The sequence below is a fragment of the Mobula hypostoma genome, chromosome 29, assembly GCF_963921235.1.
Source record: "Mobula hypostoma chromosome 29, sMobHyp1.1, whole genome shotgun sequence".
In the NCBI taxonomy this organism is placed as follows: Eukaryota; Metazoa; Chordata; class Chondrichthyes; order Myliobatiformes; family Myliobatidae; genus Mobula; species Mobula hypostoma.
Window position 1 is genome coordinate 16,117,312 of NC_086125.1, and position 22,527 is coordinate 16,139,838.

The 22,527-nt window shown below is 51.4% G+C and overlaps 1 protein-coding gene across 2 annotated transcripts in view; it reads left to right on the forward strand.

Annotated features, from left to right (window-relative positions):
- Positions 1 to 22,527, forward strand: part of LOC134339361 (rho GTPase-activating protein SYDE2-like) — a 75,164-nt gene that overhangs the window by 22,987 nt on the left and 29,650 nt on the right. The window contains exons 1-3 of one of the 2 annotated variants that reach the window (XM_063035794.1): positions 5,451 to 5,800; positions 9,792 to 10,382; positions 18,895 to 19,695. In XM_063035794.1, coding sequence (XP_062891864.1) covers positions 9,848 to 10,382; positions 18,895 to 19,695 — 1,336 coding nt within the window. In that variant the 5' untranslated portion in view covers positions 5,451 to 5,800; positions 9,792 to 9,847. Of the gene's footprint in view, positions 1 to 5,450; positions 5,801 to 9,791; positions 10,383 to 18,894; positions 19,696 to 22,527 lie in introns of those variants that run through there. The other variant, XM_063035793.1, reaches the window with a different exon arrangement.

Sequence of the window (22,527 nt, forward strand, 5' to 3'; positions counted from 1 at the left end):
GCAGCTCTTTGACCACAGACAGGTGGGAGTTGAGACTCTAGTGATGATTTACTCTGCGCAGACAATGGGCAGCCCCTCTGGACTTGCGCCATTCTGGAAGACCATGGTGCTCCTCAGCGAGTCCTCCTACAGTAAATGTCAGTTTTGTATGCACAGTTCCTCTGCCAAGCAGGGCCTCGCTGATCTTGGACCTTTCTCTTCAGTCTTCACCCTCCCCTGGACATTTCTCACCTCAGACTGTTGCTCATCTCCACCTCCTTGTCACTTGCCCTCACTCTGACCCCCCCTTCACCATCACGCCCTATCACTCAGCCCCTTCCTCCTTTCCCTTCTCAGCAGCCATCCTTCAATCTTCCCTCTGTCCTCCCCTTCTACCCCAACCCTTCCCAGATATTTCAATGTGCTACTGACCCACTGCGGGCCGAAGGGCCTGTTCCTGTGCTGTATTGTTCTGTGGCCACTTTACTGAGGGGTGGGGGGGGGGGGCAGGATTTCTTTCAAGTGCCTCCACGGATCCAACACTGGGACACTTGGAGTGGTTCTGGAAGGCAAGAGGGCAAGGGTGAGCGGAGTGAAACATGGCTACCATGCTCAGGGAGTGGAACCATTCGAAGGGGATTAGCGGGCTGGATTTAACGGCCTTGCCTGTGCCCCGGGTGGTGGGAGAGTGACTGCACTTGGTCATTTTCCATATATGGTCAGGCATTCTGTAATCGTATAATCTACAAGCTGAAAGTATCCTTGACATGCTACGTTTCAGCAACTGAGTTATAATTGGAACTGTTGAAGACATTATGCACAGGAAGTTCTTGTTGATAGTTCACTGTGAATTCCTGATAAGTGACTAAGATGCTGTGGGAATAGTTTCTTCAGTTAACAGAAGCCGATGGAAGCTTTACGCAGTGTGGCGCGGCAGCAATGCTGGGCTCTGCCAGGGAACGAGAGCAGGCACCTGGGCCAGGTGGATGGAGCCAAGGAGCGCACAAAGCAGAATTATATCTCAGCGTAGAGGAGGGCTCTGGGGAAGGGGGAAGTTCCAGCGCACTCGGGGTTGGGAAGGGTTGTGCTACAACAGCAGATGTGAGGGGCCTTTCGTTGGAGTAACGAGAAGGACGCAGTGCGGGAAAGGCTGAGATGGAGATACCTGCAGGGGCGCAGGATGCTAGAGACCTGAAATCAGAGGCTGTAGAAGTCTGCCCTCTGACCTCCAGTGGGATCTGTCCATTCATGTCTCAAACTGTAACACCCCTCTGAGGCTTCAGACCAGGAGGTGTCCAGCACAGTTAAACCCCGCCCCCCCATGTACATATGCACAGATTTCTGCACCGCCCATGGCTTGGCCTTACTTTGTTCTTCCTGGTCCACCCAGATAGCTTCCCCAACATCCCTCACCCTTCACCCCTTGCTCCCTTTGCCCACTCACTTCCACTGCCTTCATGCCCCCTTGTCACGCACTTATTCATTCCCTCCCCCATTCTTTCTTTCCCAATCCTCACCCTCTCCCTTCCCCTCCTCATTCTTTTCTTCCCCTCTCCCCTCATTCCTCTCCCGAGGGGATTTCTGCCCCCGCCGTCTCCGCCATCACCCGTGAACCCCTCTGAAAGCCCGCGATTCGGCGGCCTCTGAGCTCGGTCCCGAGCTGACCTCTGCCGCGGCCTTATCTCGACATCAGGCAGTTTAGCCTTTCTGAGGAGATCTCCCTGATTATTGACAAATTAGCAGCAATTTGTCTTGTAGGCTGGTGCCCTTGGGAAGCGATCAGAGAGAGTGGGGGGGGGGGGCCGATCCCGACAGCAGAGCCGAAAAGCCGGTGCTGTGGGTCGGTCCCACACCCGGGGTGTCGCACTTCACCCTGCTCCCTCCCCACCCTCTGCCGTAACTCAGTGCAGCCCACAGGCACGGCTTTATTCTGCAGGACTGTTAGACGGTCCGGGCCCGTGTGCTGTGCTCTGCTGATGTTAACCTGAGCCTGCCTCCCACATAAACAGGCTGCTTATTTCCAGCAATCTAATTTTAAGCCTGAACTCGCGCTTCCACTTTTGATTAAACTTCCGCTGCTGTACTTTAAACCTGCAGGCGTTCTGAAACTGGCCTTGTTCTCCTGCCTTGGACGTGTGAATGGTGCTTTCAGTTCCAGGCAGGAGCTGGGGATCTCACCACAGACCCTCCTTTGTGCTGCAGGCGGGCAAATCCCGGGGAAAACAAGGAGCCAAGTTTCAGGGAACTACTCGAGGCAAGGGGCCTGTTGTTCCGTGGTCGGCTGCAGCTGGCTTGCTCATAACTCCCGGCACCAAAAACCACCTCACGGGGAGGAAGAGCCCCCCCCCTTACAGATGTGAATGATGTTGACAGCTGGCCCACCCCTTTCACCCAACCTGTCAGTTTTAATCCTGTAATGACAATGGAGGCCATTCAGCCCATCGGGTACAGGTCAGCTCCGGGGAAACAACCCCCTTAATCCCATTTCTTACCTCTCCTTATTTCCCTGGGTGCCTGCAAGTTATTCGCTCTCACGCCATGTCCGACAGCTCCCACCTATTGTCATTACCACTCACCTGCACACTAGCAAACAACAGGAATTCTGCAGATGCTGGAAATTGAAGCAACACACATCAAAGTTGCTGGTGAACGCAGCAGGCCAAGCAGCATCTATAGGAAGAGGCGCAGTCGACGTTTCAGGCCGAGACCCTTCGTCAGGACTAACTGAAGGAAGAGTGAGCACTAGGGTCATTTGCAATGACTAATACCTGTGGGGTGGTTGTCTGCGTGACCGACAATGATAGAAACTGGGTGGGAGGGATCTTCAAGGGGGAAGCCGTTGCTCTGGGGCGGTTCCACTCTCAGAAGACTGAGTCCAGTGGTACGAACAAGCGTCACAGACTGGGGTTCTCCTTGGTTGCAGTGGATGACCATGATGCCTTCTGTGCCTTAACGCGCTTGCCATTCTCCACAGAGCGTTGCAGTACAGCCTGCCTGGCCGTTGGATCTCACCGTGGATCTCATCGGCCCAGTCCGTCGGTGCTCACTTCGCGTGCTGTGGGCAGGCATGTTCCTCGATGTGAGGCCTGGTTTAGGCCAGCTGTCAGAGCAGTGTACTGGCGTGTGGCCGCTGTCGCGGTTACTAGGAGCCACGGGTGAGAGCTGAGCGGGGACGAAAAATGAGGGAGCTCCCCCGCAATGGATACGTCAAACCCCCTCCAGCAGAGGTGCTACCCTCACCCCACACACCCCACTAACCTGTTCATCTTTGTGATGTGGGAGAAAACTCGGTTGCTGGAAGGTCGTGCAAACTCCACACAGACTGCACCGGAGCGTCGAACCAGGGTCTCCAGGGATGTGAGGCAGCAGCGTTTAAACAAGGGGCTGTTAGTTCAGGAAGACCTTTTATCACCCAGAGGGCAGTTGGAGTGTGGAATACAGTGGGTGATGGAGGCAGAGACAAAGGTACAGTATTTAGATAAACACTTAACAAGAGAAAATCTGCAGATACTGGAAATCCGACCAACACACACAAAATGCTGGAGGAACTCAGCAGGCCAGGCAGTATATTTTCCATAGATGCTGCCAGGTCTGCAGAGTTCCTCCAGCATTTTGTGTGTGGTGCTTAGATAAACACCAAGAAAACTATGGAGAAGGTGGGATTAGCAGAGATGGATATGGGGTCAGAAAGGATACGATGGGCCAAAGGACAAGTTTCTGTACTGTGTGTCTCTGATTCTGTGGTACTACCCACTGTACGTCCCACCCAACACACATCCCACCCAACACGCAGGATGCAGTCCAGCAGGGAGGCTGGCAAAAAGAACGAACTCGGGTCACCAGTCACAACCCAAAGACACTTTAGAATGTACACACATTCCCCTCCCAAATCCACTACTGTCTGAGCACTGACCCGGCTTGGTGGGTGGGGAGAGGGAGTGGGACACTGAGGGCGTCTCAGCGCTGTGAATGGTAACTATATGTCTCAGAACTGATGGGCTAGGCAGGCCGGAAATCCAAGGTGGGTGGTCACGGGTACCGAGCATGGCCCCTGGGCTGGGGAGCTTCCAATCAGTAGGTGAACAGGATGGGCGGGTGCCCAGAGCTTGTCAAAAGGAGACGGACAAACTTCATGATGCAGAAGGTGACGCGGGGGTGGGGGGAGTTGAGGTGGAACAGAGGCGGGGTGATCAACTGTGATTTTATTTTTCAATGATGGGCCAAATGGCCTCTGCCGCTGTGATTGAGGAGATGATTGGGACACTAACCTGTCCAGAGGGGTAGAGCATGTGGGTGGGTTCTGTGCTGGGGCTGCCCTCTGTACCGGTCGTGCCTAGAGCAGATCACCACTCTGATCTTAACCAGCACTGTGTAGATTTACTCCCTCCTCCTTCTCCACATCTCCTTATCAGAGTTGAGCGGACTGTCCAACCTCTCATGCCTGCTCCGCCATTCAGTAAGATCTTGGCCAGCCTTCTACCTCAGCAGCACCTTACTGTACGAAACTCCAGGTCCCTTCACTCCAGTGACCGACGGCGAGATCCTGCTGCCAGATCACGAAACTACTACTTCTTTCAAAAATGTTTCTTCTTCCGAACTGCAGTTGATTGCAGCCCGTGCTTTCAATTTTGATGATGTATTTTCGGGCCAACTGAGCAATCCGGCGGCTTTGCTACCTTCTGGGGAATCTGAACAGGGTGTGTGGCCGTCGTCTCCTAATGGCGGAACACGAACCCATGATTGACTTCCTTACTCCTCGCTGATTAAAACGCCGAGCAAGACTGAAATCAACAGGGACGAGAGCAGAAGGCGAGTGGGTGGTGTGCACCGTCTGCCCGCGTTTGACTAGTCGCCCTCTCACTGCTTCTGGAGGAAGATGCAGGAGTCTTGGGTTCGGTCACCGCGGAGGTGTGGCTTGTGTCTGTGGGACTCTTTCCGGGACACTGCGGTTTGCTGCTTAATGTCCTCAATGCTGAATGCGGCCCGCAGACTTGCTTATCGTGTTCTACGTGTTTCTGGTTACCCTATTTGTGCAATTTGAACTAGGCGCTTTGATGTGGAACTGGGTCTGAGGCTGAGGCCTGCTGTCATCGACACAGCGCTAAACTGAACAGACTGGGAGCCTGTCACTCCTGGACCATTCTTGGGGATCCTGTGGTTTGATATTTAATATTCTGTCTGTAATTGCTCATTTTGCACTGTTTGAACAATATGTTTTTCTTTCACATTGGGTGTTTTGATGTTTTAAAGAGTCCCATGGTGTCTCTTTGTTCTGTGGCTCCCTAATAGAGGATGAATCTGGGGCAGTACACTGGATACATAGTTTGAGAATAAATGTACTTTGAACCTTTGAAATCTGTCCAGAGTTACACTTCTATCCATCTCTCTGGAATGTTCTCGGCAACGGGTAATTCCAAAGGTTCAGCAACCTCTGGCTTCCAGCCCCCTTCCCAGGCTCCTCCCAAACATTTCCAGCACTGTCGCTTGGCCTGTTGGTGTTGGTATGAAAAACTGCCACATAGTCTCACTGTGCCTTGTCTTCCTCCTAACCCTGCTGCAGCCCGTGAAATCGGCCCACCCCTCTGAGAATGCCAGCCGGTCTAAGCAGTGATGTTTCTGAGGCAGTGTTGCTAATGGATACAAAACTGTGTTTATCCTGCTCCCAGACTGATTTGATTAAAAACTTGGCAGGCTGCTGCTTCGTAAGTCGATCTTTTCCTTACCCTCTCCCGCGAGGTATGTGAGTTCAAGCCGTGTGAAGCAGTCTGCCCAGTTGGCGTAGCTCCGACAGTCCCAGGTCATGCTCTGCAGGAGAGTGCAGGTGAGAATGCGCAGGAGCGCACAGGGGCTGAGTTCGTGCCACCTCTTTGTGCTCCAGTAGCCGCCCACATCCCTCGCACGTCAACTCTTGTCCACTCACACTCACATGCTTGTATGCATGCTCTCACTGGTGTGTAATGCTCTTACACACTCATTCGTAGCAAGCTCTCTCACTCACACTCACGCTGTGCTTTCTCCTGCACACTTGGCAGGCTGTTGCACTCAGTCTGTAGGACATGACCCATTCCCTTTTCTCTCCCTTCACCTTCCCCCGCACACGACCCTTACACACTTCCTTCATTTCTCTCTGTCGAGCTAGTGGCACCGAGACCCCTCCGACATACCATATCTCCAATGTGGCTCTTGCAGCAGTTGGTATTTGGAGAATCTGTTTAAAACCACATTTTTCAGTCGCATGTTTATTTGCTTTCCTGCATGTTAGGAGGAATGGGACAGCACTTACACGGGTGTAGCGACAGAACAGAGAACAGTACAGCACAGGAATAGCCCCTGTTTGTGTTGACCACGACGCCAATCTAAACTAACCCCATGAGCCTGGACAAGATCCATTTCCCTCTGTACCCTGCCTGTTCTTGTATCTTGAGCAACAAAGTGTTGGTGGGAGTCAGCGGGAAGTAGGCAGTCAGTATTTTGTCTAATTGCCTCCCAACCTTTATTGCTGTTCTTCCTTTCACCGTCTCCCAAACCACTCTCTGTGTACAACTTACTTCATAGATCTTCTTTACACTGTCCCCTTCTCACCCTAAAGCTACCCCTTCTAGAACTTGACACTTTCACCCTCAGCACGACACGATCGCTGCCTCTGATAATTTTACTTGCAGTATTTCTATCAGGTCGCCTCTCAACCTGCAACACGCCAGAGAAAACGATCCAAGTTCGTCCAGTCTCCTGTAGTTAATCCCTTGTGTGCTCCCACAGTCCAAAGACGAACTGGATAGCGGGTTGATTGGCCAATGTAAATTGTCCTGTGATTAGGCTAGTGTTAAATAGGTGAGTTGCTGGGTGGTGCATCTCGTTGGGTCAGAAGGACCTGTTCTGCACTGTCTCTTTAAATAAATAAGTAGTGTCCCAGCTAATCTCTTCTGCACCCTCTCCAAAGCCTCCACATTCTTCCTGTAGTGTGGCAACCAGAACTACATGCAATATTTCAAAGAAAAAATGTATCTTCCTAACTTTTATACTCAAACCCCCAATGGTGAAGGCAAGTACCGCCCTATCTCCTTGTGTAACCACTCCTAGGGAACTGTGAACTCATGTCCCGAGAGCCATCTATACAGCAGTACTCCTAAGAGTTCTGTCATTAACCATATACTTTCCTCTTGCCCAAGAACTTTGATATAGAGGATGATTGTCCCGGGTAATGTTGAAACTGTTGGTGCTGCGTATGGAAAAGATTCTGCCACACTCTGCTATAGTGTTAGGCTGTCAGGAGATGAGTCACTTGAATCAAGATCCTCAGCAACCACACTAACTGGAGTGTTTTCCCTTTGCCCGTAGACTAGTTTTGCCAGGGCTACACAATGACACACTCAATCGAGGGCAGTCACCCTCACATCCGGACTTCAGCTCTTTGGATGAAGGTGTTCTCGTTTACCAAGTGGTCCTGGCAAAGTTTAATCTGGGCCTCAGAGAGTACGTCTCCAGTTAATGTGCCCTTCAGAACTGTTGACCACACCTTTCCTCACTTTTTTGATGAGTATGAGAAGGGATTAGTCAGGATGGATTTCTCCTGCCTTCTGTCATTCAGGTCCATCTAAACAATTTTCCACATTGTTGGGTGGATGCTGGTGTTGTAACTGTTTTGGAATAATCAGCTATGGACCTGCTTGCTCCAGAAGCAAAGGTCTTCCGTTCCTTGGCTGCTGTGTTGTCGGGTTCCTAATACCGCAGGAGCATATTTCGTCACAAAATTAACTAGGTCATTCTCCTTGAAGCAAAGGAGGTTGAGAAGAGATCTGATGGATATAAATGAGATTATAACAGGTTGAGGAAAGGTGACCAGAGAAAATTAGTTCCCTTTAGCCTATGCTACAAGCAGGAGAAGGAACAAAATGGAAATTTCGAGGAATATGAGAAAGGATTTTTGCACATGAAGAGTGGCCAATCCACTGTCTTCAAGAATGGTTGAATCAGAGATATTTGATTAGGAAATTAGATCAGCATCTCAGGGAAATAAAGATCGAGTGGGGCAATGGGACTGACTGGACTGCTGTACTGATGCCAAGTATGTTGGATGGATCAAATGGCCTCGTTTCTGGTAGATGACTGAATGGGATCACTGCTGGGACTCTTTGCACTGGGAAGGTTGCAAGTTCCACACTGGTCCACCCAGAGCCTCTCCTGTCATTTAAGTTGCTGCCTTCCTTTGAACTCCAACTGCACAGACATGAGTTAGAGGGCTGAGACCTGGGTTCTCTGCAGCCACTGAGGAACTGTAGCTGCAACAGTAGTCCCCTGCAGTGGTGGTCTAGACTAGCATCCTTCACTCCTAGGCTCACCAGCCCATGGAGATTCCCGTAGACCGTAATGGAACCGAGAACTAGTGGCAGGCTGGGAGCAGGAGCTGACGTGTCCAGAGAAGGAGGGGGTGTGAGGGTAGGCGAGATAAGGCCAGAGATAGGGTGAGTGAGAAGAAAGAGGCAGAGTCAGTGGTGTGTGTGTGTGTGTGTGTGTGTGTGTGTGTGTGTGTGTGTGTGTGTGTTGGGAGAGAGAGACAGACAAACAGACACATACAGAGAGGAGGGCGTGTTGTTTGAAAATGGAGAGGCTCTCTGATGGTGGTGTCTGAAAAGAGGATGCTGTCCAAGTTGCATGCCATCTTGGACAATGTCTCCCATCCACTACATAACGGACTGGTTGGGCACAGGAGTACATTCAGCCAGAGACTCATTCCACTGAGATGCAACACAGAGCGTCATAGGAAGTCATTCCTGCCTGTGGCCATCAAACTTTACAATTCCTCCCTTGGAGGGTCAGACACCCTGAGCCAATAGGCTGGTCCTGGACTTATTTCCTGGCATAATTTACATAATACTATTTAATTATTTATGGTTTTATTTCTATTTAATTATTTATGGTGCAACTGTAACGAAAACCAATTTCCCCCGGGATCAGTAAAGTATGACTATGACTATGACAATAGTGTAGGGTGTCCACAGACCTCCACAGTGGACCCTGAATCAAGGAAGTTCTGACCTGGGTAATAGTGAGATTTGTTACTGAAGGCGCAGTTTGTAGTTTCAAAAGTTAGTGCAGCACCTGCTGTAAGTGACTTTGGGAAAAGACCTTCTGAACTTCCATATTGCTGAGAGTAATAAGATGCTTCCTTGGATAGTAATACTGACTCAGCAACTTTGGCAGCTCTGTACTCTCCCTGCCCTGGGAGTGTATGATGGACGGTGTAGAGGGAGGCCTCTCTCAATTTCTAACCTTTTGATTGTGTGACAGGGCAGTGTAGTGGGTGCCTCATTCAGTCTAACCCTGGGAGTGTGTGATGGTATGCTATAGAGGGAGCACTTACTGTCTGACCCGTGCCTTGGGAATGTGTGATGGGTCAGCGCAGAGGGAACTTTACTCAGTATCTCTCCCACACCTTGGGAGTTTGTGAGTGAATAGCATTGAGAGAATTTCACTCGATGTCTATCCTTGGGAGTATGTGGAAGGAGTTTCACTAGGTGTCCAATCCTAGGGGTGTGTGATGGGAAGGCATAGAGGGAGCTTCACTCAGTGTCCAACCCTAAAGCTGTGTGATGGGACAGAGAGCTTCACTCAGAGTCTAACCAGTACCATGGAAGTGTGTTATGATGTGGTGTTGAAGGAGCTTCACTCAGATTCCAGCCCTGGGCATGTGTGATGGGACAGCATGAAAAGTTAAGGGACTAACCTGATGGGTGAATCCTTGTCTGTCCTTTCAGTGAAATTCTCCAACTCTTTGAGCAGGCCCTTGATAAACGTTGTTTTGCCCCCTTCAGATTCTGAGGTCCCGGACACGGCAGCAATTGCCACGAATGGAGAGAACAACCAGGCGATGTGTGCGATTGGTGAAGAACAGAGTAACAGGGACTGCACCCATGGTTCATCCAGGGGTCCCGGCACTCCTGCACCTCCCTGTGGTGCGGACAGTGGAACGGACTGTACTACCCGTGCCGCGTGTGTATCCAGCCTGGCGCGGAGCTCCAGCCCAGAGCAGGGCACCCACACCACAAGGCAGAGTGAAGCGAGGAGGGACAGAGTGGGGGAAGGGGCGATCTGGTACAATCCCATTCCAGAGGACGAGTACGTGATACCAGCGCCACGCAAACCTGGGAGCAGCAAGGCGGTGTGGTACGTGGAGATACCCCAGCCGAACGAGGCCGAGACCGGCCCTGGCGATGGTGCGAGGAAGCCCAGCTGTTTGGGGGTGCCGAGCAGCACCGAGAGGACACTGGAGCCACGAACAATAAGATGTCCAGCTGAATCCTCGCCTCCGAAATCCCGTGCACCTTCGCACCCAGTGACAGCCACTGGAGTGTCGTGGAGTTGCGGTCAGCAGGGGAGCAGTACACAGAAGACCAGACAGTCAGGTGAGTGATCAGTCCCAGGACATGGAGAGTAACCAGACAAGGCAGTACGCATCTGGAGCTATGAACGGGTGTAGGCACCAGTGGAGCACTATTTCCAGTTGGTCCACACAATGGCCTTCAAACCATGGATGGAGATTATTGGTCTTGGGATGAGGTACCATTGAATCTTTACCCCAAACTACTTCACTCATCCTGTCTCCAATAGCTCACTGCTGCAGCTGCTAGAAATCTCAAACCACAGCAGGAGATGTAGGTAACACTCAACAGACCAGGCAGCATCCATCAATAAATGTTTCAGGTCGTTAATCTGTGAGGAGTCATTGACCTGGCCTGGGCTATTCCCCTCCTCCCGTACTCCCGCTCTCTCCCGCCCCCCGCTCTCCCGCCCCCTCCCCCTTCCCCCCTCCCCCTCCCCCTCCCCTTCCCCCCTCCCCCTCTCTCCCCTCCCCCTCCCCTTGCCCTTCCCCCTTCCCCCCTCCCCCTCTCCCCCCTCCCCCCTTCCCTCCCCTTCCCCCTCTCCTCCCCCTCCTCCCCTCCTTCCCCTCTCCCTCCTCCCCCTCCCCCTTCCCCCCCTCTTCCCCACTCTTCTCCTCCCCATCTCTCCTTCCCCCTCACCATCATCTGATACAACTTCAACATAACATTCCAACGCCTGCACTCAATACTTTGATCTATGAAGGCCTTAAATGAATTATGGTAGCTTTGATGGTCTTTCTCACAGTCTTATGACACCTCCAATCTTGGTGTCATCTGCAGATTTACTGATCCAGTTAACCACATTATCATCCAGATCATTGTTTTAAATGACAAACAACAACTGACCTAGCACTGATCCCTATGGCACTCGATGAGTCACAGACCTCCAAGCAGAGAGGCAATCATCTGCTACCACACTCTGATTTCTCCCACCAGGCCAATATCTAATGCAATTTGCTACCTCTTCTTGAATGCCAAGCAACTGAATCTTCCTGACCAGCCTCCTGTGCGAGACCTTGTCAAGGGCCTTGCTAAAGTCCATGTACACAAAATCAACTGCCTTTCTTTCATCAACTTTCCTGGTAACTTCCCCGATAAGCTCTATAAGATTGGTTAGACATGACCTACCACATGTGAAGCCTTGCTGACTATACTTAATCAGTCTGTGTCTATTCAAATACTGATATATCCGGTCACTTATAATACTTTCCAGTAATTTTCCCACTACTGACATCAGGCTCTCCAGCCTAGGTTATTCTTAGCACCTTAAAGAGCAGAACAAGATGAGCTCTCCTGTAAACCTCTGGTACTTACCCGTGGCTAAGGATGATTTAAGTATTTCTGCTGGGGCCCCAGCAATTTCTGCACTTGCCTTCCACAGAGTGAAGGGGAACACTTTGTCAGGCCCTGGGGATTTATCCAGCCTAATTTGCCTCAAGACAGCAGACAGCACCTCCTCTGTAATACGTATAGGGTCCATGACCTCATTACTGCTTTGCCTCACTTCTATGGACTCTGTGTCCATCTCCCAAGTAAATACTGATGAAAAATATCCATTTAAGATCTCCCACACCCCCCATCTCTTTTGGCTCCATGCATAGATAACCATTCTTATCTTTCAGAGGACAAATGTTATCCCTTGTAATCCTTTTGCTCTTAACATATCTGTGGAATCTCCTTCACTTTGTCCGCTGGGGTCACTTCAGGCCTTCCTTTAGTCCTCCTGATTTCTTTCAGGAGTGTTCTCATGCATTTTGTATACTCCATAAGTACCACATTTGTTCCTACCTGCCTATACCTGCTATGTATCTCTTTTTGTTTTCCTAACTAGACCCGCAATATCTCTTGAAAACCAAGGTTCCCCACACTTGTTATCTTTACCTTTTATTCTGACAGAAACATACAATCTTGGTACTCTCAAAACTTCATTTTTGAAGGCTTCCCACTTAATAAGTATACCTTTGCCAGAAAGGTTTGTTAAGTGTGTCCAGGACGGATTCCTGTCACAGTATGTGGACAGGCCAGCTAGGAGGAATGCCATACTAGATCTAGTACTAGGTAACGAACCGGGTCAGGTCACAGATCTCTCAGTGGGTGAGCATTTGGGGGACAGTGACCACCGCTCCCTGGCCTTTAGCATTATCATGGAAAAGGATAGAATCAGAGAGGACAGGAAAATTTTTAATTGGGGAAGGCAAATTATGAGGCTATAAGGCTAGAACTTGCGGGTGTGAATTGGGATGATGTTTTTGCAGGGAAATGTACTACGGACATGTGGTCGATGTTTAGGGATCTCTTGCAGGATATTAGGGATAAATTTGTCCCGGTGAGGAAGATAAAGAATGGTAGGGTGAAGGAACCATGGGTGACAAGTGAGGTGGAAAATTTAGTCAGGTGGAAGAAGGCAGCATACATGAGGTTTAGGAAGCAAGGATCAGGTGGGTCTATTGAGGAATATAGGGAAGCAAGGAAGGAGCTTAAGAAGGGGCTGAGAAGAGCAAGAAGGGGGCATGAGAAGGCCTTGGCGAGTAGGGTAAAGGAAATCCCCAAGGCATTCTTCAATTATGTGAAGAACAAAAGGATGACAGGAGTGAAGGTAGGACCAATTAGAGATAAAGGTGGGAAGATGTGCCTGGAGGCTGTGGAAGTGAGCAAGGTCCTCAATGAATACTTCTCTTCTGTATTCACCAATGAGAGGGAACTTGATGACGGTGAGGACAATAAGAGTGAGGTTGATGTTCTGGAGCATGTTGATATTAAGGGAGAGGAGGTGTTGGAGTTGCTAAAATACATTAGGATGTTTAAGTCCCCGGGGCCTGACGGAATATTCCCCAGGCTGCTCCACGAGGCGAGGAAAAAGATTGCTGAGCCTCTGGCTAGGATCTTTATGTCCTCGTTGTCCATGGGAATGGTACTGGAGGACTGGAGGGAGGCGAATGTTGTCCCCTTGTTCAAAAAAGGTAGTAGGGATAGTCTGGGTAACTAATAGACCAGTGAGTCTGTGGTGAGAAAGCTGCTGGAAAAGATTCTTAGAGATAGGATCTATGGACGTTTAGAGAATCATGGTCTGATCAGGGACAGTCAGCATGGCTTTGTGAAGGGTAGATCATGTCTGACAAGCTTGATAGAGTTCTTTGAGGAGGTGACCAGGCATATAGATGAGGGTAGTGCAGTGGATGTGATCTACATGGATTTTAGTAAGGCATTTGACAAGGTTCCACATGGCAGGCTTATTCAGAAAGTTAGAAGGCATGGGATCCAGGGAAGTTTGGCCAGGTGGATTCAGAATTGGCTTGCCTGCAGAAGGCAGAGGGTCGTGGTGGAGGGAGTACATTCGGATTGGAGGGTTGTGGCTAGTGGTGTCCCACAAGGATCTGTTCTGGGACCTCTACTTTTCGTGATTTTTATTAACGACCTGGATGTGGGGGTAGAAGGGTGGGTTGGCAAGTTTGCAGACGACACAAAGATTGGTGGTGTTGTAGATAGTGTAGAGGATTGTCAAAGATTGCAGAGAGACATTGATAGGACGCAGAAGTGGGCTGAGAAGTGGCAGATGGAGTTCAAGCCGGAGAAGTGTGAGGTGGTACACTTTGGAAGGACAAACTCCAAGGCAGAGTACAAAGTAAATGGCAGGATACTTGATAGTGTGGAGGAGCAGAGGGATCTGGGGGTACATGTCCACAGATGCCTGAAAGTTGCCTCACAGCTAGATAGGGTAGTTAAGAAAGCTTACAGGGTGTTAGCTTTCATAAGTCGAGGGTTAGAGTTTAAGAGTCACGAGGTCATGATGCAGCTCTGTAAAACTCTGGTTAGGCCACACTTGGAGTACTGTGTCCAGTTTTGGTTGCCTCACTATAGGAAGGATGTGGAAGCATTGGAAAGGGTACGCTGCCTGGTTTAGAGAGTATGGATTATGATCAGAGATTAAGGGAGCTAGGGCTTTACTCTTTGGAGAGAAGGAGGATAGGAGGAGACATGATAGAGGTGTACAAGATATTAAGGGGAATAGATAGAGTGAGTAGCCAGCACCTCTTCCCAGGACACCACTGCTCAATACAAGAGGACATGGCTTTAAGGTAAGGGGTGGGAAGTTCAAGGGGGATATTAGAGGAAGGTTTTTTTTACTCAGAGAGTAGTTGGTGCGTGGAATGCACTGCCTGAGTCAGTGGTGGAGGCAGATACACTAGTGAAGTTTAAGAGACTACTAGATAGGTATATAGAGGAATTTAAGGTGGGGGGTTATATGAGAGGCAGGGTTTGAGGGTCGGCACAACATTGTGGGCCGAAGGGCCTGTACTGTGCTGTACTATTCTATGTTCTAGGATTAAAGCATCCTGTCCGAATCCACACTTGCCAAGTCATTTCTGATACCATCAAAATTGGCCTTTCTCCAACTTAGACTCTAAAACCAAGTGTGGCCTGTCCTTTTCAATAATTAATTTGAAACTAATGGCATTATGATCACTAGATGCAAAGTGTTCAACTGCACTAACTTCCATCAATTGGCCCGTCTCATTCCCTATTAGGAGATCAAGTATTGCACACTCTTTCGTTGGGACTTCTGTGTACTAATTAAGGCAATTTTCCTGAACGCATTCGACAAACTCTATCCCATCTACAGTGTGGGAGTCCCGATCAATATGTGGAAAGATAAAATTACCTACTGTCACAGCTTGTGTTTCTTGCAACAGTCTACGATCTTACTGCAAATTTGTTCTTCTAAATCCCGCATACTGTTAGGTGATCTGTATTATAGCCCCGTTAATATGGTCATATGTTTCTTATTCCTCATTTCAACTCGTAAAGCCCCTCTAGACGTGCTCTCCAGTCTGTCCTTACTGAGCACGGCAGTGATTTTCCCTGACTAGCAGTGCCACCCCTCCCCCTTAATCCCTCCCACTCTGTCACGTCTAAAACAACGAAACACCAGGATATTGAGCTACCAGTCCTGCCCCTCCTGCAGTGAAGTCTCACTAATGGCTACAATATCATAATTCCATGTATTGTTCCATGCCCTGAGCTCATCTGCCTTTCCTACAATACTTGCATTGAAATATACACAGCTCAGAACATTAGTCGCACCATGCTCAACCTTCTGATTCCCAAATTTTGTCTGAGGTCTTACCAACATCTGTCCCCATAAATCTCCACTATCTGTTCTGGTACACTGGTTCCCATCCCCCTGCAACTCAAGTTTAATCTCCCCCCACCTCATGCTGTGTAGTTCTAGCAAACTTTCTCGCTGGGATATCAGTCCTCCAGTTTAGATGCAAACCGTCTCCTCTGTGCAGTTCCCACCTTCACTGGAAGAGAGCCCAATGATCCAAAACTCTGACAGCCTCCCTCCTACATCAACTCCTTAGCCACATGTTAATCTGTATGATCATCCTATTTTTGGCCTCACTAGCATGTGGCATGGAGTAGTAGTCCTGAGATGACAACCCTAGAGCTCCTGCCCTTTAACTTAGCACCGAACTCCCTGAACTCACTTTGCCAAGCCTCGTTCCTCTCCCTACCTACGTCATTGGTACCTATATGGACCACGACCTGTGGTTGCTCACCCTCCCACTTAAGAATGCTGAGGACTCGATCCGAGATGTCCAGGATCCTGGCACCTGGGAGGCAACACACCACCTGGGGATCTCACTCTTGTCCACAGAACCTCCGTTCTGTTCCCCTAATGAACGAATCCCCTATCACCCACAGTTCACCTCTTCTCCCTCTCTTTCCTGAGCCACAGAGCCAGACTTAGTGCCAGAGACACGACCGTTGTGACTTTCCTCTGCTAGGTCATCCCCCTTTCCCAACGGTATCCAAATTGGAAAGCTGTTGTTGTCGGGGATGGCCACAGGGGTACTCTGCACTGGCACCTTAACCCCGTTTCACCCAGTTTCCTGTCTCCTGCACCTTGGGTGCAGTGCAGCTACCTCTCTCTATGTCCTATCTAGCACCCACTCAGCCTCCCGAATGATCCAGAGTTCATCCCGTTCCAGCTCCAACTTCTTAACATGGAGTGTTAGAAACAGCAGCTACATGCAATTTTTGCAAGTGTGGTTGTCAGAGACTCTGGAGGTCTCCCTGCCTTCCCATATCCCGCAAGAGGAACGTTCAGCTATCCTGCCTGGTATCCCTGCTGTTCTAGCTGTGCAATTATAAAGAAGGAAATGATAAATAAATGGAAAATAATCTACCTGCGGCTTTTTTCCTTCTCTCACTGAAGCCTTGAAGAGCTAAAGCCTCAAATCCCCACTCTAGAACTGTCCGATATCCACTGTTCAAACGCTGAATCTCCCCTGCTTTTTAATACACACTCACCAATCTGTATGAGTCACCTCTTCCCTCGCCTGATCTCTGTTTGGATGCTGTTCAAACACCGAAACTCCTGCGGAAAGCTGCTTCTTAATGGATGGGAACTGGGCTTCTGCGGGGACTGATGGGAGTACAGTAGGGGAAGGGCTTTCAGAAGCAGGCTGAGCCGGTTAGGTGTCCTGGTACCATTTAGGGTAGTGGCCATAGCAGGACTGGGTGGCTGTGGTCCGTGTAGGATGTGTGGTGGCACCCAAGAAGGAGAAGGTGTTGGCTTCAGCTCTCCAAGATAAAGGAGTGAGAACCCAGGGAGGGGCAAAGGGGTGTGGTGCCAGTGGGATGTGAAGCTCGTCCCTGATTCAGCTGCCACGAGGCTGAGGCCAAGGAGGAAAGGAATTATTAAAGAAGCTCCTTGAGAGGTGACCTGGCTGTGCTCCAACTTCACCTCACGCAGCTCCCGTTGAATTTTACCTGAAGATCTTGGGAACGTTTACTGCTAACAACACCAGCTCAGTGAAAGTTGGTATTTGTTTTTAATGCGGAGAACATGTCTCTGTCTCCGTTTGCTCTGATTTAGCCCCACCCCCTCTGACCTTGCTCTCTAGGGAAGTCTGTCTGCATCTATCTCGCTGCCTTTAAAGGTCTACCTTTCAAGAGCACTATTTAAATGTGTATTCCTCTACGGCTGACTGCGGAGACTCAGTACAACTTCCAAAAACTCACTCAGCTCCTTATAATATTGGCTCGAAAGCTTGAAAGAGGAGCAAATTATCATTACAGGGGCCACAGCGGTTAGAATACTAGTCCAGTAATCTAGAGGTCTGAGTTCAACTCCCACCACAGACCACAACTCATCATTAACAACGATGACTGTAGGAACTATGTAATAGCTTGTCAGGAAAATTTACTTGGTTCACTAGTGCCCTTCTCAAGTTTCCTTATAATGAGGAGGAGGCTGTTTGGCCCATTGAATCTATACTGGCCCTCAGCAATCCCATCAGTTTCTTTACCCTGTTTATTATCTTGAAACTTGTTCTCTCTCACATTCTGATCAATTTGTCCCAAACCTCCCACAAGGGCACAAGTTTACCGAATAACTGGCATGTCCTTAGGGTGCAGGAGGAAACTGGTGCATCCAAGGCATACTTGCTTTGTAACGGAGAGCACGTGCAAACTCCACACAGGCAGCAAGGGAAGAAATGGCCCCTTGTACGGTTGTACAGTGCTTCATCACCACCACCTTCTCAGTTAGTGATTTGGATTATAAATGTCGGCAACACCCAAACTGTGAGGAACAAATCACATTGTCCTAGAGTCATACAACACAGAGCCAGGCCTTTTGACCCATCATTTCCATGCTGACCTCATGGTCCATAGCTGTCTATGCCATGGTGACTCATATCTTTGTCCTAGATACTTCTTAAATCTTGAGAGCAGCTCTCCTTCCACACCTCCCCTCCCTACACTGCGTATTGCCAATTTCAACAAGAGGGTAGGTTACTCCTTCCACTCTACATCCTCACCTCAGCTGTGTGTTTGCTGGGGTGGGTTAGGGAGGAGCGGTGGATGCTGGGGTGGGGGGGAGGGTGCAGATGGAGGGTGACGTTGTGAAAGTTCCGGAGTCAGGCAAACAAGGAACGTATTAAATCTGCAAATTTCTTCCCCTCTCACCTCCCTCCTCCATTCTCATCTCCCGCTCATCCCACCCCTCATACCTTCCCCTCTCACCCCCTACCCTCTCCCCATCCCTCTCCCCTTGACCCCACCCCTGTCCCCTCGTTCCCCTCCCCTCTCCCCTCGTCTCGTCCCCCCTTGTCTCGTCCCCCCTTGTCTCGTCCCCCCTTGTCTCGTCCCCCCTTGTCTCGTCCCCCCTCGTCTTGTCCCCCACCCCCTCCCCTCGTCTTGTCCCCCACCCCTCTCCCCTCATCTTGTCCCCCTCCCCTCTCACCTCGTCTCGTCCCCCTCCCTCTCACCTCGTCTCGTCCCCCTCCCTCTCCCCTCGTCTCATCCACCTCCCTCTCCCCTCGTCCCCCTCCCCTCTCCCCTCGTCCCCTCCCCTCTCCCCTCGTCTCATCTTTCTCCCCTCTCCCCTCGTCCCCCACCCCCTCCCTTTGTCTCATCCCCCTACCCTCTCCCCTTGACCCCCCTTTCCCCTCATCCCCCCTCCCCTGCCCTCTCCCCTCCCCTCTCCTCCACCCCCTCCCCTCGTCCCCTTCACCCTCTTCCACAGACGGTGCAGCAGACGTCCAGACGGAGAGCAACCAGGGGCTGCCCCCCAGCCCCCGCCCGGCGAAGAAGAGGGCAGCAGCCCACCGCTCGCTCTCCGATCGGGTCAAGTCTCCCGGCACGGTCCGCAAGCTGTCGATGAGGATGCGCCGGCTGCCCGACCTGCGGCGCAAGCTCAGCCTGAGGGGGACGTCCCGTTCGGCTCGCGAGGGGCCGGGGGAAGGCGGGGGAGGCTGCCCCCGACCGGCCGCCCCTTCCCCCGGGCCGCCGCTGCCCCCCTCTGACCGTAACGTCATCTGCCGCTACCACCTGGACAGCAGCGTCAGCGCCCGCGGCGGCCAGCCTCGACCCACGAAGCAATGGGGCACCCGCTCGCTGAGCCGGCCCGGCTACCTCAGCGACGGCGACTCGCCAGAACTGGCGACCCGGGCCGGGAAGCTCAGCACCCGCTGGCTCCAGGGTCTGGACACAGCCTCCTTCCGCCCCTACGGCGGCGGTGAGCCACCGCGCTGCTTGCAGTACCTGTCCGGCCTCGTCCACATCCGCCTCTTCGGCATCGAGGGTGTCCGGCCGCCTCGGCCGGGCCTCAGGGATATCTTCTGCACCATCCAGGTGGACTCGGTCAGCAAGGCCCGCACCGCCCTGCTCACCTGCCGGGACTCCTTCCTCAGCCTGGACCACGCCTTCAACATCGAGCTGGAACACTCCCAGCAGCTCAAGCTGCTGGTCTTTACCTGGGACCCCAGCTCCTGCCGTAACCGTATCTGCTGTCACGGGACCGCCTTGCTCCCTCCGCTCTTCAGAGGTAAGGGGCCGGTGGTGTCCCACCTTACAGGCTCAACGCCATCCCGTCTCCGCTCTGCGGGCTAACCCGTGTATTCTGTGCGCAGTTCTGTCACCGCGCTGTAGGACGGTGGTGGAGAGGTTGAGGAGGAGTTTTCCCCTGGAGTGGATTGTTTTGGTTATGAGGAGGAACTGGAGAGGCTGGGTCTGCTCTCCCTGAAGTGGAGGAGGCTGGGGGCTGGGGGGTGGGGGGCAACTCTGCCAAAATACAGTGAGGAGCTTCTTCCACATAATGGGGGTGTTGGAAACCAGGCAGTGTAGGATCAGGGGAAGAGCAGGAGGTTTCGAGGGGATCTTAGGAAGAACGTTTTGCCCCTAGAGGATGGTTGAAATCTGAGGGGCTGGAAGAGGCAGAGACTCCCACATTTAAAAATTAGGCAAGTTAGCTGCTGGACCACCAAGGCGTGAAAATGCTGGTAAATGGGATTTCTGCAGATGGGGTACTCGGTGGTTAAGATAGACGTAGTGGGATGAAGGAGAAACACAGAACCTACTGAAGGAACTCAGTAGGTCCAGCTCTGTGATTGAGTGTGTGTGTGTGTGTGTGTGTGTGTGTGTGTGTGTGTGTGTGTGTGTGTGTGCGCGCGCGCGCGCGTGTCTGGTGACAGGGGGGAGCGCGGTGTTTAGTTGGAATTAGCCACATTTTGGGTAAAACCTTCATCGGGCTCGGGCCCGTTTCTGTGCTGTATGGTGGCGACCTTGCCCTTCCCTGTTCCCAAGGATGGTGTCAGGGGCAAACTTTTCACACACACGAGGAGAGGACGTTTGAGGATCAACCCCAGCAGAAAGAAAACAGGTTCAGCACCCTGATGAACAGGTGACCTGATAGAGGTGCATGAGATGAAGAGGGTCGCGGATCCTGTGGATAGCCAGAGGCTTTTTCCCAGGGCTAACACAAGGAGGCATATTTTTAAGGTGCTTGGAAAAAGGTACTGAGGGGATATCAGGGGTAGGTTTTTCACACAGAGGGTGGTGGGTGTGTGGAATGCACTGCTGGCGATGGTGGTGGAAGCGGATACAATAGGGTCTTTTAAGAGCCTCTTAAATAGGTACATGGAGCTTAGAAATATAGAGGGCTATGTGCTAGGGAAACTCTAGGCAGTTTCTAGAGTAGGTTACATGGTCAGCACAACATTGTGGGCCGAAGGGCCAGTAATGTGCTGTAGACCTCTATGTTCTATGTTCAAAACAGGCAGTTTGTCGAGGCCAGGAAATGGACGGTGTCAATTTCAGTTGTGGTGCACTTCAGTAACCTCTGAGTGATTTGGGGGTGGGGGGGTGAGTTAAATGGCCTTTTCTCACTTGAAAGTTCCACACAGAGTGCTGATGGGTTAATCTGCAGCAGAGGTCCCAGCACAGCCCAATCCGCCCACAGGAGCCCCGACGTGTCTCCGGTGTCCGAGAAAACGGCAGTCCCTCTGTACATTGACTGGTGTTGGAATCATGTTGAGGGACATCTAGTCCTCCGCCCAGCTGCGGGATCTCCTCATCAGTCCCGGTTCAGGGTTTGGAAAGAAAGGAAGATCTCCCTCTCCTGTCCTGATCTGTCCTGCAGCCTGGTTCCTCCCACAAACGGTTAACTCGTTGACCAGCTTGTGTTCAGCCAAAAGGAATCTGGTCGTTCGGAAAGGAGCCTGAGAAAGCCATCAGCGGCCGGAGTGTGTGGGGTGTGGAGTGTCCCACAGGAGGCCACCTGCAGGTGCAAAGCTCAGCCCTGCTCCGAGTGTCCTCGGAACTGCGGTGGAGACCAGCTGGGAGGAAGGAATAGGCGGGAGTCTGCCTGAGAGCTGCTGCTGGGCCGCTCGGACCAGGACGCTGCTGATCACGCTGTGAAGGGCTGCGGGCTGCAGCTTCCTGCAGGAAGCACTCTGATTGCCGGGTCCTGTTCACTTCTCTCAGGGCGAAGCATCGGGAGGGAGTTTCCGGCCCAAAGCCCTGTACTGCACCGTTCTTGACCCTGCCGCTCCCCGCCCCGGCACTCAGTACCGGCCCCTGCCGCAACCGCCTCCTTCCAAGGAGAAAGCCCTCTGGACGGCAATGGGTTAAACTCCTGGGTTACAGAGGGTTAACGATCACTGCAGCATTGAGAGGGTATCCGCACCCCCTTCCTTCCCCACCGAGGATCAGGAGGGCACTAATCTTCGGAGGTTATCATTAGGATGTAGGGCTTCTGGCATCACGAGAGGGTTAGCAATTCAATGATCTCCGCACGGAAGCGTAGGCCCCACCTCCAGTCTGGTCGGCGTTAAAAGGTGAGCAGTCAACAAATAGCTAACCGGAAGTAGGGTAAATCCCAGTGAGAGTAATCCTGCATCCTGTGGGAGGAAATATTGAGAGGAGAAATTGCAGAGGCAAATCGAGGGCGTCTCCCAAGGAATAACCCTCGGTTAGTATTGAGAGTATACCCCGGTCCCTGAGGTGTTTATCACAGGCCAGATATGCTGCCTTCAGGGGCATTCTTTCTACGTTTTTCTCCCTGGCCAGAAGACTAGTAGAACAGTCCATAAGACCACTAGATATAGGAGCAGAATTAGGCCATTTGGCCCATCGAGCCTGCTCCATTTCATCATGGCTGATCCAATATTCCTCAGTCCCAGTCTCCCGCCTTCTCCCTATATCCCTCCATGCCCTGACCAATCAAGAATCTATCAGCAGTCCTGTGTGTGTATTACTCACCACAAGCCAGTGAATGCTGACGGGGTGGGGGTCAGACTGAAGGCTAACTGAACAAAGATGAGAATGGATGAGGTTGGGTTTGAGAGGGAAAATGGATCCGCCATGATGAAATGGCGGA